This window comes from Somniosus microcephalus, chromosome 3, assembly GCF_052327205.1.
Source record: "Somniosus microcephalus isolate GS21.2 chromosome 3, FLI_Smic_1.0, whole genome shotgun sequence".
NCBI lineage: Eukaryota > Metazoa > Chordata > Chondrichthyes > Squaliformes > Somniosidae > Somniosus > Somniosus microcephalus.
Window position 1 is genome coordinate 173,448,074 of NC_140989.1, and position 22,656 is coordinate 173,470,729.

A 22,656-nucleotide genomic window follows, 5' to 3' on the forward strand; every position below is an offset into this window, starting at 1 on the left:
ATTACATCATTTAAAAACAAAAACACAAAACTACAGCTGCAGGAAATCAATTGAGGTGTTGTAAGCACCCAGGTCAGTCAGCATCTGTGGAGAGAACAGAAAAGTTAATGTTTCAGGTATGGATCCTTCATCAGAATTGTTTGTTATTGTATCTGTCTGGAATAGGTTTTACCATACTCTGACCTGATTTAGACACTGCAGTGAAAGTGGAAGTTCTAAATTGATTTGTCTACTATGTTATTTAACCAAAATGTTTCCTCCTTAGGTGAAGACTTTGCCATTGTACAGCAGGAGATTATTATGATGAAAGACTGTAAACACTCGAACATCGTTGCATATTTTGGCAGTTACCTCCGGTATGTATAGTGCTATACTTATTTTACTTTGTTTCTCACTATACTTAGAACCCACTAAAAATAGCCGGTACAGTCATGCTTTTGTTTACCTGCCTTTACAGAAGTTTTTGTGTGTGACTTGAGAAGAATGTGTTTATCTTTGATATGTGCGGTGACATGTTTTACTTTAAACAGCTAGTTCTATGTATTAGAGCCTGCAAACATTTTTGTTGCAATTGTGCTGTTTCCTTTAAGAACTTCAGTTTCAAATTTGTGCATGTTCAACAGCAACATGCCTTTTATATAGCATCTTTCACATAATAAATATCCCAAAGCACCTCCCAAATAAACTGAATCGGGGACATAGACACAGAGCAATGAAGGGAGAGCTTAGGAGAATAACTGAAAGCATGGTGGAGAATATTAAGAAGATTTTTAAAGCTGATGATAGGGGGAGGAATTCAGGAAGATTTAGAGAATGGGGCCGGTGCCACCAATGCAGGGGTGAAGTTGGGGCGGGTGGGGGGGTGGTGGGGTGGTGATGTGGATTGCACAGATGGCTGCAATCAAAGGTACAAAGCATTTGGAAGCCTAAAGGAGATTGTTGATGTAGAGTGGGTTGAGGTCTTGGAGCAATTCGTACACCAGTTTGAAACTTGATGCACTGAGGCAAGGGGTACTAGTGTAGATTAGTGAGGGTACAAGATATGGGCAGCTGAGTTTTGGGAAAGTTGGCGTTTACAAAGACTGCAGTGGAGTAATCGAGTCTGGATGTGACACAGGCATGTATAAGAATTTGAGCAGAGTGGTTACGATTTGGGTCGAGGTGAGCAATGTTGCAGAGATGAAAATAAGCAGTCTTGCTGACTGATATGATTTGGGGTTTTAAAGCTCAGTTCAACAGGACACCAAGATTGCGAAGGGCCCCATTTAGCTTGAGCCAGTAGCTAAGACTGGGGATGGAGCCATTGGTAAGGGAGCATAGCTTGTGGTGGGGCCAAAGACCGTGGCGTTGGTCGTCTTGATTTTGACCTGGAGTAAGTTGCAACTGATCCATGATTGGATGTTGTATAGCACAGAAATGTTCGTTGTATAGCACAGAAATGTTCGAGTGGTGGTTGAGAATTAGAGTTGGTGTCATCTGCATATGTGTGAATGCTGACCCAGTACCTGCAGATGATGTTGCTGAGGGCAGCCTGTAGCTTAGGAAGAGGAGGCGGCTGAGGATAAGTCATTAGACTCTGGAAGTGATGGTGCAGGGGAGAGAAGAAAAGCCATTGCTGAAGGTGCACATTTGGATAGGTAGGAACGCAACCTTGCAAAGGCAGTCTTATGGTGCTGGATAACAGGAAAAACATTGGAGGAGAATGGTAGAAAGAGACAAGGAAGGATAGTGCACCGTGGTCACAGATAGACAATGTGTTTTGTGACTTCAGCGAGGGCAGTTTTGGGTGAGTGGCTGGAATCGGACGAGAGGGATTCAGAGTTACAGGAGAGATGGTCACTGAGCTGAGAGGCAATAATACAATGGAAGACCTATGTGAGGAAAGGAAGGTTGATGGAGGGGATGATTGGGCTGAGGGTAGGTTTTTTGAGAAAAGGGTAATGATTTTGAAAGGCAGAGGGATGATGCTTGGGGAAACGGACCCATTGATCCTTGGGGATCAGAAAGGGGAGTTGTGGTCAGGAGTTAGTTGTACAGGGCATCAAGGAGAAAGAAGATAAGTCTTACAGAAATGAATTTGGATAGGGCAATGAAGAAGATGGGAACAAAGTGCAGAACAATGTGGGCTAAGGGCCAGAGTGAGTGGGAAATGAGGAGGAGGTCAGGTGAGAGCAACATGATGCCTGGGAACAGCAGCATGATGGTCCAGTTATTAAGAGACAAAAAAATCCATGAGTTCCTCGCATTTGGTGTTTGAGGGGACAAGGATGTTTTTTATGGATGCATTAAAATTTTTAAATCTATACAAGTACATTATTTTCCCCTTTTGATCTTTATTTTGATTGGTATCTACATTTTACTGTTTTAATCAATCTGATATTTCTGAATCCAAAAACAATGGTGATTTATGCATATATAAAAGTGACATTATGGGGAAGTAATGTGGAATACAGTTAGTTTTGGTACTGGGCTAGCCAACCAGGGAGTTCAAATCCATCATGGCAAATTGTGAAATTGAATTTGATTAAAAAAAATCTGGTAATTTATAGGACCGAACATGACCATGAAAGCTGCTAGATTGTCATTAAAAACCCAACTGGTTCATGAATGTTCAGGGAGGGGGCCTGTCAGCTCTACTGGTCTGACCTGCATATGATTCCAGTTGCACGCTATGTGGTTAACACTTACTGAACTCTGGCAACTAGGGATGGGCAATAAATACTGCTTTGTCAGTGTCACTCACATTCCAAGAACAATTAAAGAAATAAAACCAGTACAAACCATTAGCAGTAATAACTGGTATACTTGAAACAAATATGGTAGAGATGCCATCAGAAACCATAAAAGATTAGCATTACCTTGGTCTCTTGGGAATTGGAAACATATCTGTGCAGTATACTGTTTGTTGCCTTTAATTAATATAGATATAACCCCAGCTCACCTGGGATAGTTCTTTCAGTTTTACACAGAATTTGAGACAAAATTTACAACCCAAGTCTACATTGTTTGGCCAGTATAAGGAATCCATATGAAAGTTGACGGACTAGAAATAAAATCCATTTTTAACAAGATTTTTCACCTTGTTCATGATATTCTGGTGGTGTTTAGGTAAGAACTGCAGTTATTCAACTAGTTGCCAAATTACATGTTGAAATTGGAATAACCTGCAAGATTACAGTTGATCAGTGCTCATCGTACCAGTTGAAAGTATACCTAAACCTAATAGTATATCTTTCCGGTTATTCCATCAAATACTTATCATCATTGGGGGAAAAAACCTTGATCGGCTACCTTGTAAGTGAACGTATGCATACTGGCCAAACTATGTAGATTTGGGTTGTAAATTTGCCTGAAATTCGGTGTGTAAGATTGAAAGAACTATCCCAGGTGGTCTGGGTGTATTAGTGTTTACATCTATATAAAGATAACAAACCGTATACTAACACAGATATCCTTAGAATTTCTAATAGTCCTCATTCCAAGGTAATGCTAGTCATTTATGCTTTTTTGAAGGCATCTCTGATCTGAGCTTACACGTAGTTTAAACCACAGTTTTGCATAAAATTCACTTTTTTCAATGATTCTGGGTTGCATGCTGTGGTTGTGTAAGCATGGCAGCTCCCTGGCTTGGCAGTACTCAGGTCAAAATGGAGTAGCTGAAGATAGAAGTGTAAAAGTGACTTGTCTTGCCCACTACCGACCTACTTGAACAGTGGCAGTGTTGATGTAATAGTTGATTCTAATGGTTAGAGAATTGTGCTTGTTTCACATAGTTCCATGGGTTTAAAAATTGAATTTGTTTTGTCTTGCTGCTGATTGTGCATAGTTGCCTGATGTTTGAATTAAGTTCTTTGTGTGTTGAACTTGGGTGCAAATGCACGTGCTCTTTTTCCGGCTGCAATTGCTTTCAGTGGCACCATTGTGGCTGTTGGCATTCGATTGTCCCTTCAGAGTTGGCAGACCCTAGGACCACCCCCCCCCCCCTGCTCCATTGCTACCAGACTCTGGAACACACTCAAATGGTGCCAAGCACCACTCCTCTTCCCTCCCTCCTTTCCCCCCCCCCCCCCCCCCCAACCCTTTTGTGGGCTGCCTATCCATAAGAACATAAGAAATAGGAGCAGGCTCTTCGGCCCTTTGAGCATGCTTCGTCATTCAATAAGATCATGACTGATCATCTACCTGAACTCCACCTTTCCCGCACTATCCGCATATCCCTTGATTCCCTTAGTATCCAAAAATCTATCGATCTCTGTCTTGAATATACTCAACGACTGAGCATGCACAGCCCTCTGGGGTAGAGAATTCCAAAGATTCACCAGCCTCTGAGTGAAGAAATTCCTCCTCATCTCAGTCCCAAATGGCTGACCCCTTATTTTGAGACTGTGACCCCTAGTTCTAGACTCCAAGGACCCCATTGTGGTGCTGCCAAGTTACAGGGCCACACCTCAGTGCTACTAAAGCCCAGGATCCTTGCTAGTGCTGCTCGACCCCACAAGCCTTTCCTTCCCCGCACCCCTCCTTCCCCAGTGCTGCTAAATGGTAGATAAATAATTCCAACCTGGTAAATATCACCTACCATCTTGCTGTGTATCCTTGGTTTTCATAGAGGTAAGAGATAGAAATTGAGTACGTGGGTGAAGGAACATATAATAAAGACCACTGATTTATAGAATGGAAACCTGGACAGTTAAACAATCTGCTCAAAACATTTTTGAGATATTACCTTTGTATATATAAAAACTTGGGAACTGCATACAGATGAACTTTGTTTCATGAGGGAACTTTTACCTGTTTATGGATTTTTTTTTTATTAACGGTCATATAAATTGTCAAACCCACGATTCGTGTACACCTCAGCCTGTGATTTTCAGTCCATTAATTTTAACATGCAGAGAAAATTTATGCTTAAATGCCTGAAGGCAAGAACAAAAAGAAAGGAATCACCTGACAATGAGGAAAGTGGTGGTGGGGGGTACCTTGTATGCGGGACCACATGGAAGGTGCAGGGCCTAATCTTTTGAAAGGGACCAACTGCATTTTGGGACTTCCCTCCCCGAAAAGGGTGCAAGACCCTGCTCCCCAATACTTCCAGATCCCAGCAGCCCCTAACGTTCCAGAGCCCCCTGTTGAATTTCAGGATCTCAATCGGAATTCCTTCCCCCAACTAGATCCTATGACCCTCTCTGTGACCACAAATCCCTACGCCACATTTCCAGTGCTCCCTCATCCCATGACTGGCTTCAATGTCTCCAGACCATAAAAACACTCTCTCCAATTCTCTTAGGTCTCAGGATCTGCCCCAGTGTTCCCAGAACCTCCCTTTCCAATGATATTGGAAGTTTGGGAGCCTCCATTCTGTGGTCACAGACCCTGGGAGCCCACTTCAAAGTACAGGAAACTTTTTTTTATCTGGGACCGACGTGGTGCCGGTTCATCAAAAATTCCGGATAACCGAAAGCTATAGTAAAAGATACGGAGAGCTGAGAGCTCCGTTTTAAGCAACAAACCCTGTTGCTTAGCAACCGGTTCAGAACAATGGCCACAAGTTCCAAGCGTCTCTTTAGCTTAGCAACAGCTGCAGCCACACCCTTGCACAGCAACAGATCGAGGAAGGCAAGTAGAATATGAAGTAAAACTTACCTGAACCTACTCCTGAATTTTGCCGGTTAACCGAGATTTCCGGTTATTTAGGTGCCGGTAAATCGAAAGTTTCCTGTAGTGCTAGACCCTGAGACTTCATACCAGCACTGCCCCCTAATGCTGATAAGTTAGTATCCTCTGTTGTTACCACTGTGAGCATTGCCACAGAAGATCTAGTTATTAAGAATCAATAAATGCAGCTACTGTTTTTTTAAAAATATAGACGTGACAAGCTATGGATTTGTATGGAGTTTTGTGGAGGAGGGTCATTACAAGATATTTATCATGGTGAGTACACAAATCAATTTTATTTTTTTCGTTAAGGATGATTGGAGAATAAATAGTAATGTATGAAAATTACAGATTTTAACTTTTTAAGATACTACAAATAAAGTTGAGGTTTCACTCATTTCTTCAGTTCTGCCATGTAAAACTGAGTCTTGATGATATTAGAGTATAATTTCTGTTGTTTTCTTTGAAACCTGTAACAAATTTAGATTTAAATGGTTAAATCATATAAATTAAAATTTGTTCCACTTCAGCCCCCCACTTACTACATCAAATTAGCTTTTTGAAAAATTGTTAATGGTCACATTTAAATTGCAATGTTTCGCAATTCTGTGCCACAGAATATGGTGTGATTTATCCATTCTTTTACTTTTGTCCATTTGACTACCAATTTCTCACCTCAGTAACTATATTGTAATGCTGCATAGCATTTTCAGCAAATTGACAAGTAACTTTATCTCGAGACATTGCCACAAATGTGGCCCTCATCTTCATAAACCTCATCACTTGAAACCAGCATGAAAATCTATGGAATTGGTGGTCTGACACCACAGAATGAGGGTTCAGTAGCACAGTGCAACATAGAATCATAGAATGATACAGCACAGAATGAGGCCGTTTGGCCCATTGTGCCCATGCCGGCTCTTCAGTACAGCTATTCAATTAGTCCCACTCCCCTGCTCTTCCCATATCCCTGTAAATTTCTCCCCTTCAAGTATTTATCCAATTCTTTTTTGAATGTTACTGTTGAATCTGTTTCCCCCCCACCCTTTTAGATAGTGCATTCCAGATCGCAATAACTCAGTTTAAAAAAAAAAAAAATGTATTCCTCATGTCTGGTTCGTTTGCCAATCACATGTTGGAATAGATTATGGATCTTCATCTCCATTTGTGACAAGAGTTCTCAGTGTTGGACATAAGGTTGTCGCGTGAACAACAGATGCACCTTACGGTCTGGGGAACCAAATATCTGCTGAGTTCTGGTGTTCATTCTTGCAGCCAATTAGGGTGCCATTGCAGGCCAAAGAACATGTTGTCTCCCTGTGCTCTGTTGATGCGTGGTAGTGCTTCAGAGGACATGAAAAGAGGGAAGAAACATACCATAAGCTGTGGGTGGGTGTAAGGGGCAGTAGTATTTAGCAAATCTGATTATTTTCTAAACCTTATTAGATGCAAGGCTCTTTGCCGAAATGAGTGTAACGGGACTAATCTTGTAGGTCTACCGTTGTATTATTATATAAACCCTGAAAAAGGTTGCCTTAGTGATTCAAACTCTAATGCAGTGAATGAATTATTATTGTGAAACATTCAAAATGCATCAAACCAATTTCTAATTTACCAAAAGTAGAAGGATGAAAGTTTAGAGTAGAACAAGATGGAAAAGTGACAGATTGGATCCTGAAATGGGACCAAGTAAAATGGGGTGCATAGTCTTACTTGTTGGCAGGCCTTTCTTCATGCACGGTTTAATATTTTTAGAAAAGTTCTGATTTAGTTCTTTAATTAATGAAAACATTCTGAATTGTTGACTTGCACTAGGATCATACATTGATTAATGCTGTTTTTGTAACTTTGTAACAGTGACGGGACCTTTATCAGAACTACAGATAGCTTATGTGTGCAGAGAAACACTACAGGTATGTAATTTCAATCTCAGTAAATATTTTGTTAAGTTTTGGCAATTAACTGTCAACATTGGTGAGGAATTTAGCTGGGTTTGGCATAGTGGATTGCGACTCTTTCCTTTCATCTTTGGGACCTGGGCTTGGATCCAGCCTCAACTAATGAGTTGAAACAAAAAAAGAAAGACTTGCATTTATACAGTGTCTTTCACGACCGTAGGACGTCCCAAAGCACTTTACAGTGGATTAAGTACTTTTGAAGTAGAAACAGAAAATGCTGGAAATACTCAGCACGTCAGGTCGATGATGAAAGGCCATCGACCTGAAACGTTAACTCTGTTTCTCTCTCCACAGATATGGCCTGACCTGATGAATATTTCCAGCATTTTCTGTTTCTATTTCAGATTTCCAGCATCCACGGTATTTTGCTTTTGTATAAGTACTTTTGAACTGTAGTCACTGTTGTAATGTAGGAAAGTAGCCTTTGCTTGTAAGGTTCAAACATGAAATTAATTTAAGCAGTCTCAAATCTGCTGTATTCAATTTTGGCAAATGCGTTAAAACCAGCCTGAGTTAATCGCCTCACTCGGACAGTAGGAATGGCTGGTGCGGGAAATTTAAAAACAATTACAGTGGGAGATCTTCTGCTAAAATTCAGATATAACACTTTGTTGGCTAGCAAAAAGGCTCAGTGACATTTTCCTGTGAGTTGTTTAGACATACAGAATAGGAAAGTTCCAGGCCGTATTCCTGGTCTGTGCTGTGTTAGCTGATCTCAATCGAGATGGAGGTGGTGGCTACAATTGGTTTCACTTAGGAAGGGGAAAAACGGCCAATGTTTCAGCTCCTGATAGCTATCCGGCAACTTCTGCTGGATGTGCCTAGATGCCTGTCGAGGACAGGATTGGGCATAGTTGTGATTCTCTATATGGTTTTATAGAATGCCAACACTAGTATTTAGGCTCGTACATAACATTACACGACAGCCGAAACAGAACCCTGATTAATCCTAATAGGAACAGGAGAAGGCCATTCAATCCCTTGAGCAATTTCCGCCATGCAAATAGATCATTGTTGTTCTATAACTTAACTTCATCTACCCGCCTTGGTTCTGTAACCCTTAATAGCTTGCCGTACAAAAATCTATCAATCTCAGTTTTGAAATTCAAAGTGGCTGTTGCCAACGAATCAGAAGCTGTGCAGAAGCAGCCTGCGCATAAATGTTAACTTCCATAAGCCAATAGAAACACCAATTCAGCTTTTAATTTTAATTTTATTTTCGGCTTCGTTCGGCAAAGCATAAATGTTAACTTTCATAAGCCGATAGATACACAAATTCAACTTAAAATTTTTATTTTCTTCTCCTGACGTGGCTAAGTTCGGCAGCAGCGATTCCCCCCCCCCCCCCCCCCCCCCCCCTTTCTCTCCAGTCTGTGGGAAGTCTGGTGAGAACAACCAAAAAAACACAAACTGTGCATGCGCAACGTTGGCAGCAGTCGCGTCCTTGAAATTTTTAATTAGTCTAGCCTCAACAGCTTTTTGGGGGCGAGAGTTCCAGATTTCCATTACCCGTTGTGTGAAGAAGAACGCGGGGGCACAGTTTCAGAATAAAGGGTCGCCCTTTTAGGACTGAGGGTTGTAAATCTGTGGAATTATCTGCCCCAGAGAGCTGTGGAGGCTGGGTCATTAAATACATTTACGGTGGAGATACAGTTTTTTTTGCAAGATAAGGGAGTGAAGGGTTATGGAGAGCGGAAGGGGAAGTGGCTTTGAGCCCAAGATCAGCCATGGTCTTATTGAATGGCGAAGCAGGCTCGAGGGGCCAAGTGGCCTATTCCTGCTCCTCTTGTTTATGTTCCTGATATTGCCTAGCTCTACATAAGAACATAAGAAATAGGAGCAGGAATAGGCCATTTGGCCCTTCGATAAGATCATGGCTAATCTTCTACCTCCTCTCCACTTTCCTGCACTATCCTCATATCCCTTGATTCCCTTAATATTCAAAAATCTATCGATCTCTGTCTTGAATATACTCAACGACTGAGCCTCCACAGCCCTCTGGGGTAGAGAATTCCAAAGATTCACCACCCTCTGAGTGAAGAAATTTCTCCTCATTCACTCCTAAATGGCCGACCCCTTATTCTGAGACTGTGACCCCTGGTTCTAGACACCCCAGCCAGGGGAAACATCCTCCCTGCATCTACCCTGTCAAGCCCTTTAAGAATCTTGTATGTTTCAATGAGATCACCTCTCATTCTTCTAAACTTTAGAGAATATAGGCCCAGTCTACTCAATCTCTCCTCATAGGACAATCCCCCCATCCCAGGAATCAGTCTGGTGAACCTTTGTTGCACTCCCTCTATGGCAACTATATCCTTCCTTAGGTAAGGAGACCAAAACGGTACACAATACTCCAAGTGTGGTCTCACCAGGGCCCTATATAATTGCAGTAAGATGTCTTTACTCTTGTACTCAAATCCTCTTGTAATAAAGGCCAACCTACCATTTGCTTTCCTAATTGCTTGCTGTACCTGCATGTTAACTTTCAGTGATTAGTGTACAAGGACACTCAGGTCCCTCTGAACACCAACATTTCCCAATCTTTCACCATTTAAAAAATACTCTGCTTTTCTATTTTTCCTACCAAAGTGGATAACTTCACATTTCTCCACATTATATTCCATTTACCATGTTCTTGCCCACTCACTTAGCCTATCTATATCCCCTTGAAGCCTCTTTGCATCCTCCTCGCAACTTATATTCCCACCCAGCTTTGTATCATCAGCAAACTTGGATATATTACATTTGGTCCCCTCATCCAAATCATTGATGTAGATTATGAATAGCTGAGGCCCAAGCACTGATCCTTGTGGTACCCCACTAGTTACAGCCTGCCAACCTGAAAATGACTTGTTTATTCCTACTCTGTTTTCTGTCCTACTCTGTTTTCTGTCCATTAACCAATCCTCAATTCATGCTAGTATATTACCCCCAATCCCATGAGCCCTAATTTTGTTTTATAACCTCTTTGGCACTTTATCGAATGCCTTCTGAAAATCCAAATACACCACATCCACTGGTTCCCCCTTATCTACTCTGCTAGTTACAACCTCAAGAAACTAGCAGATTTGTCCAACACGATTTCCCTTTCATAAATCTGTGTTGATTCTGCCCAATCCTATTATTATTTTCTAAGTGCCCTGTTACCATGTCCTGCTTCTAGCATTTCCCCTACTACTGGTGTCAGGCTAACTGGTCTGTAGTTCCCTGTTTTCTCTCCCTCTTAAATAGTGGGGTTACATTTGCTACCTTCCAATCTGCGGGAACTGTTCTAGAATCTATGGAATTTTGGAAGATGACAACCAATGCATCCACTATCTCTATAGCCACCTCTTTCAAAACCCTAGGATGTAGGCCATCAGGTCCAGGGGATTTATTGGCTTTCAGTCCCATTAATTTCTCCAGTACTAGTTTTTTTTTTACCAATACTAATTTCTTTCAGTTTCTCATTCTCGCTAGACCCTTGGTTTTCCATTACTTCTGGGAAGTTTTTTGTGTCGTCTTCCGTGAAGACAGACACACAATATTTGTTTAATTTCTCTGCCATTTCATTATTCCCCATTATAGCTTCTCCTGTCTCAGCCTGTAAGAGACCCACATTTACTATCGCTTGGCTTTTCCTTTTTACATGCCAATAGAAGCTTTTACAATCTTTTTATGTCTCTCGCTAGTTTACTTTCATATTCTATTTTCCCTTTCTTTATCAATTTCTTGGTCCTCCTTTGCTGAATTCTAAAATCCTCCCAATCCTCAGACTTGCTACTCTTTTTGGCAACATTATATGCCTCTTCCTTTGATCTAATACTATCTTTAACTTCTCTTGTTAGCCATGGTTGGAGCACTTTTCCTGTGGGTTTTTGTGCCTTAAAGGAATATATATTTGTTGTAAATTATGTATTAATTCTTTAAATGCTAGCCATTGCTTATCTACTGTCATACCTTTTAATAACCAATCTACCTTGACCAACTCGCCCCTCATACCTATGTAGTTTGCTTTGTTTAGATTTAAGATCCTAGTTTTGGATTTAACTAAATCACTTTCAAACTCAATATAAAATTCTATCATGATAGCAAAATACTGCAGATGTTGGAAATCTGAAATAACAACAGAAAATGCTGGAAAAACTCAGCAGGCCAGGCAACATCCGTGGAGAGAAATTAGAGTCAACGTTTCGGGTCAAAACCCTTTGTCAAGACTAAAGAGGCACAGGGAATGAAATAGATTAAGAGGCCAGGCTGGGAGAGAACAAAAGAGAAGAGACATTAAGAGGTATTCAAAACGAGACGAGATGGTGATAGGACTAGTGGAGACAAAAGACAGCTCTAGATTAGGTGTGAAATGTGCTGGCAGAATGGGAGACAGCTGCCATGTGGGAGAGAGAAAAAAGAGAAAGGCGGGGGGGGGGTGGAGGGGGAAAGGCCAAAACAAAGGTGTGAATATAAGTAAAAATGTAATAGGGGCTGAGGTTATGATCTGAAATTGTTGAACTCGATATTGAGTCCGGAAGACACTAAAGTGCCTAATCGGAAGATGAGGTGCTGTTCCTCGAGTTTACGTTGATTCACCGCCCCATTCCCACTCTGACCTCACCGCCCTCGGCCTCTTGCATTGTTCCACGGAAGCTCAATGTAAACTCGAGGAACAGCACCTCATCTTCGGATTAGGCACTTTACAGCCTTCCGGACTCGATATCGAATTCAACAATTTCAGATCATAACCTCAGCCTCTATTACATTTTTACTTATATTTTTTAATCCACACCTTTGTTTTGGCCTCCCCCCCCCCCCCGCCCCCTTTCTCTTTTTTTCTCTCTCCCACAAGCAGCTTTCTCCCATTCTGCCAGCGCATTTTACACCTAATTTAGAGCTGTCTTTTGTCTCCACTAGTCCTATCACCATCTCGTCTTGTTTTGAATACTTCTTAATGTCTCTTCTCTTTTGTTCTCTCCCAGCCTGGCCTCTTACTCTATTTCATTCCCTATGCCTCTTTAGTCTTGACAAAAGGTTTTGACCCGATACGTTGACTCTAATTTCTCTCCACGGATGTTGCCTGGCCTGCTGAGATTTTCCAGCATTTTCTGTTATTTCAAATTCTATCATGATCTGGTCACTCTCCCCTAAAGGCCCCTTCACTACAAGGTTATTAATTAACCCTTACTGATTGCACAATACTAGGTCTAAAATAACCTGCTCCCATGTTGGTTCCTCAACATACTGATCTAGAAAACTATCTTGCATGCACTCCATGAATTCGTCCTCCACACTATTACTGGAATTTGGTTTGCCCAGTCTATATGTAGATTAAAGTCCCCCATGATTACTGTATTACCCTTGTTACATGTGCCTCTAATTTCCTGATTTATACTCTGCCCTACATTACAACTACTGTTTGGGGGGCCTATAAACAACTCCCACCAATGTTTTCTGCCCCTTGCTGTTTCTTTGCTCCACCCAAACTGATTCTACTACAGGAAACTTTCTGGTATCCGGCACCGATGGGACCGAGCTGGTGCCGTTAGATCAAAACTGCCGTAGAAACCAGCGCTAATGTTAAAACATATGGAGCTCAGTGTTAGCAACAGCTTCAAAACAGTCAGCGCAGCTTGCAAGTGTCTAGCTGAAGCTGTTGCTTAGCTACAGAGACGCTTGCAGAGCCAGGACTGGAAAAGAAGCAACGGAAAGAAAAAAAATGATCTGAACCGACTCCTGAATTTTGCTGGTAGATAGAGCTTTCCGGACATTTAACCTCCGGATAAATGAAAGTTTCCTGTGCTTGATTTTCGGAGCTAAGATCCTTTCTCTCTTCTGTCTTTATCCCACCCTTTATTATCAGGGCTACCTCCTCCTTTTTCATTTTGCCTATCTCTTCTAAAAGTTAAGTATCCTGGAATATTTAGTTCCCAACCGTGGCCACTTTGCAACCATGACTCTAATGGTTATTAGATCAAACCTGTTGCTATTAATTCATATATTTTGTTGTGAATGCTTTGTGCATTCAGATATAGTGCCTTTAGCTTTGACTTATTTCTATTTTTCATAGATGTCACCTTAGTCACTGATGCCTTATTACCTTTGTTACTCTCTCTAATTTTAAGGTTATGCCCCCTTGTGTGAATAGTGATTGTGGCTTCCCAGAATCTGTTGGGTAGAGCAGAAAATATTCCAATTATCATTTGTGTTTGGAAATTAGTTTCTGTTTATATGAATATATATGTGCTTGTATGTATATCTGACTAAATCTGCTTGATTAGCTGAAATTGCTGGCTTTGCACAACAGTGCAATAAGTGTCTTTTTTTTTGTAGGGTTTATATTACCTTCACAGCAAAGGAAAAATGCACAGAGACATTAAGGTAAATAGAGTTGAATTGCTGGTAATTTTTGATGTCTACCGGTTTTCTGTTTAACACTTAGTGAACCAAGACGCAGCTAACTGCTTTTCTTCATTTCAGTAGTTTCTATGTACCTGAGGGAAAGAATTGCAAGAGTAATATCTACTTAAAATCTTCAGTGTTGGGCTGTAACTTGTGATTTTCCATGTTCATGTGGTGTAGAGTTATCACCTAACTCTCGTCGTCTTTCTTCCCCTGCCATACCAAAATAAAATCACCAATATTGGACCTCAAAGTTTGTTCAAAATACAAGAGGGTATTTTCTTGCATATTCAGACATTTCTAATGTCTGTCATCCTCCTCTCAAAGTTTGACATGCACTCTTGGTCCTTTCAATTCCAGCTGAGGGTTTATCCGATGTCTCAAAAGTAGGAAACAAATCATACAGCAGTGCAGAGCTCAAAAATGTTGGCCCAGGGTATTTGGTAAATTGATTCAGCAGTTCCATGCCAGAGTCCTGGGCTCTTTCTGGCTCATGCAAGTCACTTTTTGACAATCTGGACAATCCTGTAGGCAGAATGGATAGCAAGCTGGTTACAGTAGGAGTTGAGGGTAGCTATTCAGACTGGCAAAAGGTGTGAAGTGATGTTCCACAAGGATCAGTACTGGGACCACCGTTGTTCACAATTTACATAAACGGTTTGGAGTTGGGAATCCGAAGTACAATTTCAAAATTTGCGGATGACGCCAAATTGGAGGGTATAATTAATGTTGAGGAAGACTGCGACAAAATACAAGTCATTAGCAGAATGGGTGTGTAATTGTCAACTGAATTTTAACATAGACAAGTGTAAGGTGTTACCTTTTGGTAGGAAGAATAAGGAGGCCACATACGGATAAGAGGAGTCTAAATGGGATAACCGAGCAAGGAGATCTAGGGGTACAGATACACAGATCACTAAAAGTAGCGATGCAGATTAATGAGGCCATTTTTATTGTTAAAAAAAAAAGCAAACCTAGCACTTGTCTAGGAGTCCATTTCTAGAGGGATAGAATTGAGAAGCAAAGAAGTTATGTTAAACTTATATTGAACCTTGGTTAGACCACACTTGGAGTACTGTGCACAGTTTTGGTCTCCACATTATAAAAAGGATATAGAGGCACTGGTGTAAAAAAGATTCACAAGGATCATGCCAGAACTGAGAGGGCATACTTCTCTGGAAAGGCTGAGGATCTTTTTTTCTAGAAAAGAAAAGGCTACGGGATGACCTAATTGAGGTATTTAAAATTATGAAGGGGTGGGCCGGGTAGACATTTATTTAAAAAAAAAAAAAAAAAAAAATTCGTTCTTGGGATGTGGGTGTCACTGGCAAGGCCAACATTTATTGCCCATCCCTAATTACATAGAAACATAGAAGATAGGAGCAGGAGTGGGCCATTCGGCCCCTCGATCCTGCTCCGCCATTTAATGAGATCATGGCTGATCACCCAAATTCAGTACCCTGTCCCTGCCTTCTCCCCATATCCCTTGATCCCTTTAGCCTTGAGAAATATATCGAACTCCTTCTTGAATATATTTAATGAATTGGCCTCTACTGCCTTCTGTGGTAGAGAAGGCCCCACCCCACCTCTTACTACCCACTTAACTGTTTACATGCCGGTAGAAGATTTTTGGGTTCCCTTTTATGTTAACTGCCATTCCACTCTCTCATTCTCTCTTTGTCAATCTTATTTTCATCTTCACATCCCCTCTCAACTTACTGTATTTGGTCTGGTTCTCCCTTGAATTCACCCGACATGAATCATGCACCCTCTTTTTTTGGTTCATCATCTTCTCTATCTCCCTTGTCATCCAAGGAGCCCTTGCTTTGGTTCCCTTACCCTTCCCTCTTGTTGGAATGTACCTAGCCTGTACTTGGAAACATCTCCTTTAAAGATCACCCATTGATCCATTACACTTTTTCCTATCAGTCTTTGGTTCCATTTTACCCTGGCTAGATCCTTTTGCATCCCATTGAAGTTAACTCTATTCCAGTTTAGAAGTTCCATTCTAGATTGTTCCTTGCTCCTCTCCATTGCTAATCTAAATCTTATGATATGATGATCACTCGTACCCAAGTGTTCTCCCACAGACACTTGGTCGACCTGGCCCATCTCATTCCCCAGCACCAGATCCAGCAATGCCTCCTTCTTAGTTGGGCCAAGAACATATTGGTCAAGGACATTCTCCTGAACTCATTTCAGAAATTCCTCCCCCCCTCCTTTCCTTTTACCCCAGCATTATCCCAATCGATATTTGGGTAATTAAAGTCCCCCAATATCACCACTCTAAAGCTCTTGCATATCTCTGCGAATTCCCTGCAGATTTGTTCCTCTACCTCCCTCTCCTTTGGCAGCCTATAGAATACCCCCAATAGTGTGATCAGACCCTTTTTGCTCCTCAACTCTAACCAAATGGATTCTGTCCCTGTCCCCTCAAGAACATCCTCCCTTTCCAACACTACAATGTCTTACTTAATCAGCACTGTCACCCCACCTCCCTTTTTTCCTTCCCTATCTTTTCTTAACACCTTGTACCCTTGAATATTAAGTGCCTAGTCCTCACCATTTTTAAGCTACGTTTCCTTTTCCTTTATTGCCACAACATCATATTGCCACACAGCTAATTGTGCTTGTAGCTCACCAACCTTATTCACCATACTTTGTGCGTTTACGTACATGTAACCCATTTTTGAATTTTTCGTATTCTTTCTTAGTCAGCTTTTGTCTAATATGGTACTACTACCGCCTCTAGTACTATCTTCTCTAGTACTATCCAACACATTCACTCTTTTATGCACCTTATTCCTCTTTTCTACTCGTGATGAGAGGTTGAGTAGATTGGGACACTACTCATTGGAGTTCAGAAGAATGAGAGGCGATCTTATTGAAACATATAAGATTGTGAAGGGGCTTGATTGGGTGGATGCGGTGAGGATGTTCCCAATGATGGGTGAAACTAGAACTAGGGGGCATAATCTTAGAATAAGGGGCTGCTCTTTCAAAACTGAGATGAGGAGAAACGTCTTCACTCAGGGTGGTAGGTTTGTGGAATTTGCTGCCCCAGAAAGCTGTGGAAGCTACATCATTAAATAAATTTAAAACAGAAATAGATAGTTTCCTAGAAGTAAAGGGAATTAAGGGTTACGGGGAGCGGGCAGGAAATTGGACATGAGTCTAGGTTCGGAATGGTCATGGCCCTGTGGCTAGTGGAGCGGGCCCAGGGGCCGTGTAGCCTGGTTCTGCTCCTACTTCTTGTGTTCTAATTCTGTTAGATTTCAGGAGATGGTTTTATTCCTGTTCCTGGCTGGGGTGGAGATCGCCTTTACAGAAGGTAAGTACTGTAGAAAATATAGGGACAGAGTGATCTCCTGGATGAGTTGCGATCGCCTAGATGGGTCGGTGAGGAATTTCCCAGATTTTTTTCTCCCAAATTGGCCATTGGGTTTTTTAATCTGGTTTTTCGCCTCTCCTGGGAGATCACATGGGTTCGGGTGGGATGGAGAGTGATCGTAGATTTGAGGTTAGGATCAGATCAGCCATGATCTTGCAAGCTCCCATGACTGGGAGAAGCAAAGCCGCTGCGTCGGTGCGCGCCGCCATTCCATTTCCACCATTCCTCCTGTCCGACAATCTTCAGCCCAACGCCCGGGCCTGCTCACCAGCCGCTCCTCCTTCCGTGACCTTCTCACCAACCGCCCCTCCTCGGGGCTCCTTCCGTGACCTTCTGCACCTGGTCTTCCCTGATGGTCACCCCTCCAGGTACTAACCAGGCCTGGCTCTGCTTAGCTTCCAAGCCTTGCCAGTGACCCTGTCCCTAGTCCCAGGAACAGGGCTTCGTTGTTCATGTACTTGTGCAATGACAATAAAGTTGAATTATTATTATTATGATATTGAATGGTAGAGCAGGCTCGAGCGGCCGATTGGCCTACTCCTGTTCCTATTTCTTATGTTCTTATATGCTGGTGCCCATCCCCTTGCCAAGCTAGTTTAAACCCTCCCCAACAGCACTAACAAACCTCCTAGTGAGAATATTGGTCCCAGCTCTGTTGAGGTGTAACCCGTCCGGCTTGTACAGGTCCCACCTTCCCCAGAAAAGGTCTCCGTGCCTCAGGAATCTAAAGCCCTCCCTCCTGCACCATCTCTCCAGCCACGCATTCATCTGTTCTATCCTCCTATTCCCGTACTCACTAGCACATGGCACCGGAGTAATCCGGAGATTACTACCCTTTGAGGTCCTGCTTTTTAATCTCTCTCCTAGCTCCCTAAATTCTGCCTGCAGGACCTCATCCCTCTCTGCCAATGTCATTGGTACTGGTATGGACTGTTCACCCCTTCGAGCCTGCTCCACCATTCAATGAGATCATGGCTGATCTTCTGCCTCAACTCCATTCACCGGCCCTATCGCCATATCCCTTGATGCCCTTACTAGTCAGAAATCTATCGACTTTTGTTTTGAATATACCCAATGACTGAGCCTCCACAGCCCTCTGGGGTAGAGAATTCCAAAGATTCACCACCCTCTGTGAAGAAATTTCTTCTCATCTCAGTCCTGAATGGCCTACCCTTTATCCTGAGGCTGTGGCCCCTGGTTCTAGACTCCCCAACCAAGGGAATCATTCTCCCAGCATCCACCCTATCAAGCCCTGTAATAATTTTGTATGCTTGAATGAGATCACTTCTCATTCTTCTGAATTCAAGAGAATACAGGCCTAGTTTACTCAATCTTTTCTCCTACGACAGTCCCGCCATCCCAGGAATCAATCTCATGAACCTTCGTTGCACTCCCTCTATGGCAAGTATATCCTTCCTTAGGTAAGGAGACCAAAATTGTACGCAGTACTCCAGGTGTAGTCTCACCAAGGCCCTATATAATTGGAGTAAGACTTCTTTACTCCTGTACTCAAATCCTCTTGTAATGAAGGCCAGCATACCATTTGCCTTCCTAATGGCTTGCTGCACCTGCACATTCATTTTCAGTGACTCATGTACAAGGACACCCAGGTCCCTTTGAGCATCTGCATTCCCCAATCTTTCACCATTTAGGAAATACTCTGCCTTTCTGTTTTTTCTACCAAAGTGGATAACTTCACATTTATCCACATTATATTCCATCTGCCATGTTCTCGTCCACTCACTGAGCCCGTCGAGATCCCCTTGAAGCCTCTTCGCAACTGCCACTGCCACCTAGCTTTGTATCATCAGCAAATTTGGAAATGTTACATTTAGTCCCCTCATCCAAATCATTGATATAGATTGTGAATAGCTGGGGTCCAAGCACCGATCCTTGCGGTACCCCACTAGTCACAGCCTGCCATCCTGAAAAAGACCCGTTTATCTCTGCTCTTTGTTTTCTGTCTGTTAACCAATTCTTAATCTATGCTAGTATATTACCCCCAATTCCATGCGCCCTAATTTTGTTCACCAATCTCTTGTGTGGGACCTTATCGAAGGCCTTCTGAAAATCCAGATACACCACATCTACCGGTTCCCCTTTGTCTACTCCACTAGTTACATCCTCAAAGAACTCCAATAGGTTTGTCAAACAGGATTTCCCTTTCATAAATCCATGTTGACTCTGCTCAATCTTACTATTAGTTTCTAAGTGCCCAGTTTTTGCATCCTTTATAATAGATTCCAGCATTTTCCCAACTACTGATGTGAGGCTAACTGGTCTGTAGCTCCCTGTTTTCTCTCTCCCTCCTTTCTTAAATAGCGGGGTTACATTTGCTATCCTCCAATCTGCAGGAACCGTTCTAGAATCTCTAGAATTTTGGAAGATGACAACCAATGCGTCCACTATTCCAATGGCCACCTCTTTCAAAACCCTAGGATGTAGGTCATCCTGTCCTTGGGATTTATCAACTTTTAATCCCATTAATTTTATTAGTATTGCTTTTTTTTACTAATGATTTCTTTAAGTTCCTCATTCTCGTCGCACCCTTGGTTTTCTCGTATTTCTGGGAGATTTTTTGTGTCTTCCTCCATGACTACTTTTCTAACTTGCACTTCCAGCTTTGTTTCTCTCCGTTCTGGGCCGACACTTAGATTCCCAGCCCCCTGATAAACTAGTTTAAATCCTTCCCAACAGCACCAGCAAACCCCCCTGCACGGACGTAGGTCCCGTTTCTGCCGAGGTGTAACCCGTCCAGCTTGTACAGGTCCCACCTTCCCCAGAATCAGTCCCAATGCCTCAGGAATTTAAAACCCTCCCTGCTACACCATCTCTCCAGCCACGCATTCATCTGGTCTATTCTCCTATTTCTGCTCTCGCTAGCACGTGGCAGGCACTGGGAGTAATCCTGAGATTACTACCTTTTGAGGTCCTGCTTTTTAATTTATTTCCTAGTTGCCTATATTCTGCTTGCAGGAACTCGTCCCTCTTTCTACCTATGTCGTTGGTACTGATTTGGACCACGACCTCTGGCTGTTCACCCTCCCCCGTCAGAATGTCCTGCCGCTGCTCAGTGACATCCCTGACCCTGGCACCAGGGAGGCAACATACCATCCTGGAGTCATGCCTGCGGCCACAGAAACGTCTGTCTGTTCCCCAGTTTTGGCAGAGGAGAGCATGACCTTTGTGGTCCAGCAATATCTGGCGGTGAATGGCTAAACCAGTTGTGTGCTATATATATGTTCAAGTCTGTGCCCCTTGGACATAATGGAGCTAAGATGGGGGCTATACCAGGGGAACAGCTAGGGTGGGAGAGAGTATGTGTTTTGCTGGGGGCAGACATCAAAGGTGTACGTGAAGGGTATGATTGAGCAGATTGGTGGCTGTAGAAGTAGCCTGGCGAACGGAAGACCAAAGGTTAGACAGTTGAGAGTTTGAAAATGGCATTGTAAGTGACTTGAGAGCTTTTTTCTAGGGGTGGACACAGAAGAAAGCGGGGTAGGAAGGGGAAGCAAGTGGTGAGGGATACAAGGAAGTGTCAGAGATGGCCTCGTCTGTGATTGAGACGATAGGAATAGAGAGGCCACATGAGATAGCAAGCTCGAAGGGTGGCTGTGAGTATGGGTAGCAGAGCTTATATAGAGGGAGAGATTAAGGGAGAACATGAGGGCAGTGAATGCAGAGGATGAGAAGTTGCTCAGTGCAGAGGTTGAGGGAGGAAAGGAGTGAGTATATATAGGTGAGAAACTTGGGGTGGGACTTGAGTGGATGGTAGAGAACGAGGATTTTAAAGGAGGAGTGGAACATGGTGCGATGCTCAAAGGAGCAGAAGGCGCCAGAGGAGTAGGGAGCCAGACTAAGGTGAGATTTGTTAATAAGGGCCACACCACCACCGTGGCAGGTTGGGTGGGATGGGGTGGACAGTATAGCCATGCAGAAAGCCTTCCGTAAAGAAGGTGTCATCACTTGTGAGCCAAGTTTCTGTCAAGGCCATGATGTCAATGCAATCATCCGCAGTAATGTCATGGTTGGCAAGGGCCTTGTTAGCAAGCTTAAAAGGGCAAATTTTTTGTTGCGAAGATAAGTCTGTTTAAATGATTGGTATTGGCCTTACTTTAACATCATCTAAAACTAGTCATAATGTTGCCTTGTGTCCACGTCTGATAGTGTTTTGATTTACTCAGTTAAACTTCACCAATTGCTGCCACAGATATTTCTGACACAGGACTATGCTTGAAAAGTTACGTTTTCCTTTCTTTACAGATGCTGCCTCACTTGCTGGTGTTTCCAGCGTTTTCTGTTTTTGTTTCAGATTTCCACCATTTCTTTTGTGTGTTTGAGATGTGGGCGTCGCTGGCAAGGCCAGCATTTATTGCCCGTCCCTAATTGCCCTTGAGAAGGTGGTGGTGAGCCACCACCTTGAACCGCTGCAGTGCGTGTGGTGAAGGTACTCCCGCAGTGCTGTGAGGGAGGGAGTTCCAGGATTTTGACCCAGTGACTATGAAGGATCGACTATATACTTCTAATTCAGGGTGGCGTGTGACTTGGAGGGGAACTTGGAGGTGGTGGTGTTCCCATGCGCCTGCTGCCCTTGTCCTTCTAAGTGGAAGAGGTCGCGGATTTGGGAGGTGCTGCCGAAGAAGCCTTGGCGAGTTGCTGCAGTGCATTTTGTAGACGGTACACACTGCAGCTACGGTACGCCGGTGGTGGAGACTGAATCTTTAAGGTGGTGGATGGGGTGCCAATCAAACGGGCTGCTTTGTCCTGGATTGTGTCGAGCTTCTTGTGTTGTTGGAGCTGCACTCATCCAGGCAAGTGGAGAGTATTCCATCTCACTCCTCACTTGTGCCTTGTAGATGGTGGAAAGGCTTTGGGGAGTCGGGGTGAGGCACTTGCCGCAGAATACCTAGCCTCTGACCTGCTCTTGTTGCCACATTATTTATGTGGCTGGTCCAGTTAAGTTTCTGGTCAATGGTGATCCCCAGGATGTTGATGGTGGGGGATTCGGTGATGGTAATGTTGTTGAATGTCAATTGGTGGTTAGACTCTCGCTTGTTGGAGATAGTCATTGCCTGGCACTTCTGTGGTGCGAATGCTACCTGCCACTTACCGGCCCAAGCTGCAGTATTTTTTTTTTGTTTTCTAGTTAAAATTGTTTTCCATTCCTGAGCTCCAATTTAAAAACAAAAGTGACCATGATGTGAAAGTTCTTTGACCATTGAGCATGTTACGAAGAATGGTCACACTCTGTAATAACTAACTTCCAGAAATAGCTATTAA

The 22,656-nt window shown here is 42.8% G+C and overlaps 1 protein-coding gene across 14 annotated transcripts in view; it reads left to right on the forward strand.

Annotated features, from left to right (window-relative positions):
* Positions 1–235: 235 nt before the first annotated feature.
* Positions 236–22,656, forward strand: part of LOC147121580 (mitogen-activated protein kinase kinase kinase kinase 3-like) — a 244,010-nt gene continuing 221,589 nt past the window's right edge. For 9 of the 14 annotated variants that reach the window (XM_085981929.1, XM_085981930.1, XM_085981939.1 and 6 more), the window contains exons 1-4: positions 236–356; positions 5,867–5,931; positions 7,513–7,568; positions 13,917–13,964. In XM_085981929.1, the coding sequence (XP_085838055.1) occupies positions 301–356; positions 5,867–5,931; positions 7,513–7,568; positions 13,917–13,964 (225 nt within the window). In that variant the 5' untranslated portion in view covers positions 236–300. The remainder of the gene's footprint in view (positions 357–5,866; positions 5,932–7,512; positions 7,569–13,916; positions 13,965–22,656) is intronic. The other 5 variants (XM_085981932.1, XM_085981940.1, XM_085981936.1 and 2 more) reach the window with 1 other exon arrangement.